The sequence below is a fragment of the Hydra vulgaris genome, chromosome 05, assembly GCF_038396675.1.
Source record: "Hydra vulgaris chromosome 05, alternate assembly HydraT2T_AEP".
Classification (NCBI taxonomy): domain Eukaryota; kingdom Metazoa; phylum Cnidaria; class Hydrozoa; order Anthoathecata; family Hydridae; genus Hydra; species Hydra vulgaris.
This window is the reverse complement of record NC_088924.1, coordinates 45,051,734-45,060,454: the sequence shown is the minus strand read 5'-3', so window position 1 is coordinate 45,060,454 and position 8,721 is coordinate 45,051,734. Positions and strand designations below refer to the sequence as shown.

The window sequence follows — 8,721 nt, the reverse complement described above, 5'->3', positions numbered from 1 at the left end:
AAACAACAATTCAATATGTGCAAACAATGTAAATATAAATCGTACAATGGATCATTTTAGAGCACTTTTAATAAAAAAAAGTTATGTTAAAGCTTTAAAGAACGATCTTTTAAATAGAAGTTTAGGAATAACAGAATCACTAGAAAATGCTGTTACATGGGCTGAAACTAAAGACCTTTTTCAATCGGCAGATGCTAATTGTCTTGTTAGAGCTATAAACGGTGTACCAGCAACTTTTCAAAATAATTAAAAAGTGACTTTTAACGCTTTGTTAACAGGTGATAAAAGATATCGATTTTGAATACCGTTATCTTTTTTGTGCAAATTTTTTCAAATTAAAAGTTACTATGGATAAAAGAAAAAATTGAAAATTGATCTATATATGAAAAATGACATGAATCAAATAATCAAATTTATAAGAGGTTATACTGACGCTGACGCTGCCGCACAAGCAGGTGTTAGCTTACTTTTTAAAAACCGTATCATTTGTGTTAATACTTATAGACTAAAACCGAGTATGCCTTTGGAAAAAACATTTACAGAAATAAACTCTACAGAAATAACTATTAATTTAGGAAAAATAAAAACATCAGACCTTGCTCTTCATTGTATCATTTTCTTTGACGTCAAAAAAGGAAAACGATCATTTAAGCAAATTATGTATGTCACCGACTGAAATGGCTTGCACTTTTATAAGTAAAGTGACTTTGTATAATCAAAGAAGAACATTTGTTACCTCTCCTGGAGATACTTTGGAATTGGATCTTGCAAACAAAGTTGACGATCAACGGTTTTGTTATCGAAGTTATATTTCTTTGTGTAAAGGAAACACTCCTTCTACATTAAATATCAATTTAGTTTTGCATTAACACAACAAGTGATTATGGTTTTATTACTGATAAACCACCGGCTATAATTGCCGGAAAAATTTCATTTGGGGTCAATCATCAATTTGTGGAAGCGTTTAAAGGTATTGTTACGATATATCTTCATTATTCAGCACAGATGATTCATACCGGAAAAGAAGATGATGAAAATATTCTCATATGCTCCTACTAAATTTAAATCGTCATAATTTGATATGGAACATTTTTATTTTAGTTAAATGGATTATGTATGTTTTTTAGATGTAATTTATTATATAATAAAAGTGTATAAAAAAAACAGTATTTTTTAAAATGTTGTTGTCATTGACGTTGTTGAAAAGAAAAACATCGACATAAAAGACATCGAGGAAATGGAAAAATAATCATTAGAGTTAAAAAGTTGGCCAATGGTTTTTTTATGTTTGAAATAGGAGGTTTCGCACTCGATTATTTACAAAGACATCACAATGCTTAGAAAAAGAGGACAAGGAAGAGTTTATTTATCCCCGTTTAAAGGCGCTGATAAAAGACGTTTAAAAAGACAAATGTAGTATATTTTCTCGCTGTTTTGTGCATTCAAAAGAACTACTTAAAAAAAAACTAAAAAAAATTACAATGAAAATAAAAAGTGGAAATGAAAGAGTTATTTAGAAAACGTTCTAGAAGACGATACGAAAGACGATATAAAAGAATACGTGGAAAACTTTTACTTGGTTTAGCAGCGCTCGGAGCTCGACTTTTACCGACACTTTTACCTACTATTCGAAAAGCGGTTTCGGGTGGTGTATTTAAAGGAGGAATTTGTTTTGGAATTAATCAAATTGGAAAATATATATTCTGAAATAAAAGTATTCTTATATTTCAATAAAATATATTACAACTTACATTGTTTTTTCTTTTTCTTTCATTTATTCTTTCTCTGTATTATAATCGTCAATAAGTTCATAAATGGTTAGTGGTTAGAGCGCTTGCTTTATAAGCAGAAGATCCAGGTTCGAAACGAGCTTTGAACATAATTTCGCGTCACGGTAAGGAAGGAGGCGCAAACTTTCTGGTTAAATGCGCTTACGCGGTGCTCTGTGACAAGACCTTTAGGTCCTCTTTTGGCGCCTAAATAACATCATAAGAAAAAGAAAAAATTATCTATTTTCGCAAATTGATTCTTTGAAATTTTGTTAATTAAGTAATCTGTTTTTGCATTTTACTTCTTTATTTTGTCTTGTATCTTAAATAGTTTAAGAAGAACGTCTTTTTATTTTTTTTTCAAAATATGTTTCTATTATTCTATATTCTGGTTGAAAAAAAGACTTTCCAAAAACTTGTAATTTTTTATAGTCTAACCATCAAGGTCTTTTTTCGTTTTTCCTTTAATTATTCACCTCCCAAAGACAAGAAGACCACTACAGTCGAAGAGACAACTTTTTTGTGGTTACAATCCTCTCTCAACTCTATAACTTCAAAACACGAGCATCGACGAATAATGCCGCTTGACGGATTTGAGCTCAGCACTACCAGGGACGTGGTGGGGATTGAGTACGGAATTTCTGGCCTATGAGGCGAGCGCTATACCTCTACACGACTACCGCATTAAATATTGCCGCAGATCTTAAAAGGAAATATAATAACAATGTTGATTTTCCACAACATAACTTTCTAACAATAATTCCTCTTATACTTTTCAGTAACAACTTGTTATTACTTCGTTTAAAGTTATTTTCGCTCCATGATAAATCTATAACATCCGTTTATTAATTTTTTTTAATTATTTTTTTTATTTATTTATTTTGCCATATAAATTTATCAAAGTCGTAAAACATAAAATAAGTACAAATAGCAGGATCAAGAAGAAGACTCATTTAGTCTCATCACCAAGCCCCTTAGTCTATACCATAAATATAAGAGAATAAAAATAAAAAACACTATATAATATAAAACGTTTTCTAAAGACTTGATAAAATAAAAACCATCGGTCCTTAAGTCCTACCTTAACTTTTTGTTTTTGATTTGGTTGAGAAAAATTAAAAAAGAAAACAAAAAAAAAATAATTAGTACAAAAATACCATATTACTAAAAAGCAAACTAGCAAATACACATAATCCTAAAGCTTGAATTAAGCGAATAATTCTTAAAAACCATAATCTTTTATTTATACTGAAAAAAAAAAAGAAGAAGAATTTAAGCAATAACAAGTGGCACAATTCTTTTTTAAGATCATCATGCCCATAATGAGAAACCACTGGTTATTGGGTAAGTTTAACAGTAGCAATCATTAAAACTTCAGAAAAAGCTGAACCCTACGTCGTTCATCAGTAATTTTTGCTTCAATTTATTCTTAAACTCATTAAGCGTAAAAATTGTTTAAGTTCATTTATAAATATTTTATTTAATAATTTTGGCCCTCTAGTAGAAATTGAAAATTTGGTTACCGCAAAATAACTTTTGGTTGAATATAACTGTTATTTGAAAATCTCGTTAGATATCTATTTTGATTTATTTTGAATAATGGGTAAAATATTATAGGAGATATATTTTTATTATTTTTTATTTTATATTATATATTTTATTAATTTTGAACATAAATATTAGAATTTGATAGACTTTTAATTGATTAATTAATTCATAGATTTTTTTTGTTAATTAATTCGTAGGTATATTTTTTAATTAATTCATAGATATTAATTAATTCATTAATTAATAAATATTAATTAATTTAATGATTAATATTATTAATATAGACTAATATTATTATTATTACTAATATAGATTAATTAATATAAACATTAATTAATTTATAGATGTTAATTAATTCATTAATGAATTCATAGATATATTTTTATAAATTTTGAACATAAATTTAAGCATTTGATAGACATTTATAAGATTGATTAATTCATTATATTTGAATTAACAAATAATGCTTGGGAGTGTGTAAAACGGTCCTCATTGGAAATGATTCTGATTGCACGCTTTTGTTTTTTAAATAGCTTTTTTATTTTATTTTTATTTATACTACACCAAGCAATATTTGCATAATTAAGATGACAATGAATGAACGAGAAATATAAAAGCCTTAAGCAAGTTGGATTTAAAAAGGGCTTAGCTCTGCATAGCAGGTCTATATTCCTTGAGATTGTATTTTTGAGATATTATATGTAATCTCTCCACTTAACATTTTCATCACGAAGCACGTCGAGAAATTTTAAAGTGGTTTCTCTTTTTATGTCCTGATTGGAAATACAAAGTTTTGGAAGTTTCAAAGGAAGTTTATCTTGGTCATGAAAACGATGGAAAAAAATATATTTTGTTTTGGTTACATTTAGAGCTAATTTGTTTGCATTAAACCATTAAGTAAGATTTAATAGCTCTTTGTTTACTGACTTAAGCAGAATAATTATATCATTATGTGCATAAAATAGATTTGTGTCATCTGCAAATAAAATTGTATCTAGTTCAGTGCAAGCTTTGCTTAAATCATTATTAAAAATAAAAAATATGTGGCCCTAATATAGATCCATAAGGAACCCCACATCTTATGTTCATATTGGTTGTTTTACCTTCATTATAAGAAATTTAATGTTTTCTAATTTGACAAATAGCTTTTAAGCCACGCATTATTTATATGTTTAATACCATAGCTTTCTAATTTTGTTAATAAAATGAATGATTGACAGTGTCAAAAGCGTTATTAAGATCAATATATCAATATGTAAGATATCATGAACAAGATGAACATAAGCCTGATCAGTAGAGTAGCTCTTTTTAAACCCAAATTGCATACTATAGAGAATATTGTTTACATCTAAAAAGTAATGCAGTCTTTTATACATAATGTGTTCTAACATCTTTGAAAAGCATGATACTAGTGTCTCCAATTACAGGCATGATAGGCCTGTTAATGGAGACACTAGTCTCATCTAAGTTTATCTGGAAAGATTCCTTGGGTTAAAGAAAGCGTAAATATATGCAAAATCGGAATTTTTAAATAAGGCATTAATTTAATTACTACATTACTGCTTACATCATCGACTCCATTACTTTTATTTGGTTTAAGTAAGTACATGGCATCAAGTAACTCTGTTTCTGTTGGCATATTAATGTCCATTGTATTATTATTAGAGTTTAGGTATGATTTGAAGGAAGTTTTACTTTTATTTTTTTTTGATGCAAAACTTAGATCTGTGCTAACAAATGCATGGTTAAACAAATTAGCAATTATTGCGTCGTTAATAATTTCACAGTCATTTATAATTAATTTTTTTGGTAAACGAATAATATTCATATCTTTTTTACCTATAAACTCTTTTATTCCAAGTTTTTTGTATACAATTTTTGTATTTTAGTAATTGGCTTCTATAGTAAAACTTTTTTGAACGCTTTACAATCGTCAAAAAAAGACGATTATATTTTTTATAGTATGTTTCATTTTTAAAAATTCTTTTGTTAATGAACTTCTCATACAATCGTTGTGTTTTTTTCAAAGATTTTTTGATTCCGGGTGTTATCCAGGGATTTTGTAGAATTTTTGTTTTAATAAGTTTAGTTGTTATTGGGAATGCTTTATTGTAGTGACATTCAAATATATAATAAAATTTATTATGAGCTTCATTTCACCAGAGAAGCGTCCTTAATTACTCGTTTTTTTGTTTTTACCCTTTTAGAAGGTTGGTTTAACGATTTTTGTGCCGTTATAAAAACCGGAAAATGATCAGATATGTCTGTAATAAATATTTCAGTTTTAATTTTTGTGTTTTCGAAATTATTAATTATAATTTGTTCAATTAAAGTAGTAGTATTTTTTGTAATTCGAATAGGTTTATTTACAGTTGGAAAAAATCCAATTTCAAACATAATATTAAAAATAGTTCTGACGTCTTCGTTTTTGTTGTAAATCTAAAAACATATCACCTACAAAGTAATTCCGTCAGGATCATTACAAGGTCTTCAATAGAGAGCAGACGCGTTTTAAAGTTTAGAGAATTTTTAGATGAAACATTTGCCACATAATTCTTTGCTTATAATTTGGCTTTTAATTTGTTTGTTAAAGGCTTTTTTATTACCAGAAGGCGGTCTGTATGTGACGTGTACAACTGCGTTCTTGCAAGTTTTGTTTACAACTTCAATTAATAACAATTCAAAATTATGCGTAACAGCAAAATAATTTTTGCATAGTTTGAAATCTAAGGAGTTGTGGATAAAAATGCACAATCCTTCACATGTTTTTTCAGAGTCTCTAATTTGATGCGAAACTTTATAATTATTAAGTTGAAAATTAGAATTGTTTTCAATTTCCTTATCGCGGCACCATGTTTTGGTTAGACAAATAATTTGAAAGTTAATTTTGACGCAAAACAAAAAGTTGTTTAAATTTCTCAAAATTATTTTTGAGGCTCCTTATATTAAGGTGTATGATAGATAATGCTGTTGAATTTATGTCAGCAGTAATACTTGAGATATCTGAACAATAGTAATAAGGACTTTTATTTAATAATCCCTCCTCATCATTATAAAATTTAATATCTATATCAGATTGATTTTTTAACGGTATATATTTGTTTATTAGGAAAGGTTTAAGATTGTTTATGTCGACATTATTAAAAGCGCTATTATCAAAATTATTCCTAAACAATCCATTAGTTTCCACTTTAAAATATAAATTTTAGATAAAAATCAAATATTAAAAATACATTACTTCTCCTTTCGAATCCACTCATGAACGATTAGTTTATCGTTAAATATTATTGCAAACTTGCGAAGCTCTCGTTCCTTTTTCATTCGCTCTTTTCTTATTAATATTGTTTCTGCGCAGTTATCTTCATTAACGTAAACTTTTTTCCTTTTCATTTTTAAACGTTTTTTAAAATAGCAACTTTATCTTTATAATTTAGAAGTTTCATAACAACTGCTCTAATCTTTTTGAGTCTCTATTCCCAGTCTCATTTTGTTATATATCCCAGTCCCAGTTTTTATATTTTTCAATCCAAGTAAATTTTCGAAGAGTTTTTGCACTTTTAATTCAGTCTCATTCCAATTTTCGTTTTCAATTTGTTTCAATCCCTAATTGTCAATCTTGAGCGGTTTTCCACTACTCTAAATTTACTTTTTATTTTTGTGATCTCCCTATTATCTTTTATCTTGTAATTAATTTCTTTTTTTTTTTTAGTAGTTCTAATTTACTTGAGATAATATCATCGTTTGCGTGAATGAATTTGTGCATTTTACGGAATTCAGTTACCAACAACGTCACGGATTTTTTTGTTAATTTAAGCTTGTTTGTAATGGTAATTATTTTATTTGAGTTATCAATATTATCTTTATTATTCTTATCAAATCGCTCAGTAATAATTTTCATGTTTGCAGCTGTTATGTAAGCAAATATTTTTTTGTGCTCTTGATAATTTTCTAGTTTCGTTTAGGATGTCGAATTTTTGCTTTTCAAGCATTTCGGAGAATAGTTCCTCGATACAATTTATATACATAACACGAATTTGAACGATACCAAATAAATAGAAGTAAAAAATTTTTAATAATAGTAAAAATAACAACAAAAATAAAAAAAGTTTCATCTAAAATTTCTCTAAACTTTAAAACGCGTCTGCTCTCTATTGAAGACCTTGTAATGATCCTGACGGATTTACTTTATATAAAAAAAAATGTACTGTATCAAATATAAAATTAAAACAAATGCATCAAACTTGCAAAATATTGTAAGTCAAAACAAAAGATATATCTTTCGCGGAACTTGTTCAATTTGCGGAACAACAAATAATCAATTTGTAACAGCAAAAACAGAAATGCACTAGTTTATACCAGGTAAGTACCTGGTATAAACTTTGATGGTCCCGGTACTAATTTAGAAACAATTAACTTCTACTGGTGCATATAAAGAATGGAGTAAACCTGTAGATACAGTTGATAATGCAGCTTACCATCATAATCTTACTTATAAAGACTTTACAGATATAGCAAAACGAGATGAAGCTGATAAAATTATTGTCGAAGAATTGGGAGCTATAAAAAATTCTACAATACTGGAAAAAATTGAACGAAGTAATATAAAACTTATTATATCAACCAAAGCTAATTTTGGATTGGGTATTCAAAAAAACTTCAAACGATCAGTAAAAAAGTCAAGGATGAAAAATTAAAATGGACTGACAAAATTACAAACAAACTTCATAGACCAGTTGTAAAACTTTTCAGAAAAAGAAAAGTTATTGTAAATGGAATCGACAAAATATGGGCTGTTGATTTAGTAGACGTACAATCTCTCTCCAAAATCAATGACGGTACAAAATGCATATTAATGGTGATAGATATTTTTTCAATTTATTGATGGATTATTCTATTGAAGAGTAAAACTAGAGTTGATGTTGCTGATGCTTTAAATAAAATCAATAAAGAATGAAGGCGTCATAAGTTATGGGTGGATAAAGGCTAAGAATTTTATAATAAGCATGTTAAAGCGTTGGGTGTTAAGTTATATTCAACGGAAAATGAAGAATATAGTTGTGTTGTTGAACGTTGGAATAGAGCAATGAAAGAGAAAATTTTCAAATACTTTTCAGCTAATTCTACTAGAAAATATATCAACGTTTTAGATGAAATGGTAAATAAATACAACTTAACAAAAGACAGTCTTCAGTAAAATGACACCATTTTTAGCTAGCAATAAAAAGAATGAAAAAATTGTTTGGTTGAATCTAAATGGAAATGTACAATCAGAGCCTGTTAAACCAAAGTTTTCAATTAGTGATAGAGTCAGGATAACTAAAAAGAAGGCAGGGTTTGAAAAAGGATACACACCGAGATGGACTGAGGAGGTTTTTACTGTATCACAGATTAAGTTCACAGATCT

General features: G+C 27.7%; 1 protein-coding gene across 1 annotated transcript; it reads left to right on the top strand.

Annotated features, from left to right (window-relative positions):
- Positions 1 to 1,500: 1,500 nt before the first annotated feature.
- LOC136080422 (uncharacterized) lies at positions 1,501 to 8,511 on the top strand. The gene is made up of 3 exons (XM_065797043.1): positions 1,501 to 1,650; positions 7,721 to 7,984; positions 8,344 to 8,511. Exons 1-3 carry the CDS (start codon positions 1,501 to 1,503, stop codon positions 8,509 to 8,511), a joined length of 582 nt encoding a protein of 193 aa, XP_065653115.1.
- Positions 8,512 to 8,721: the final 210 nt, after the last annotated feature.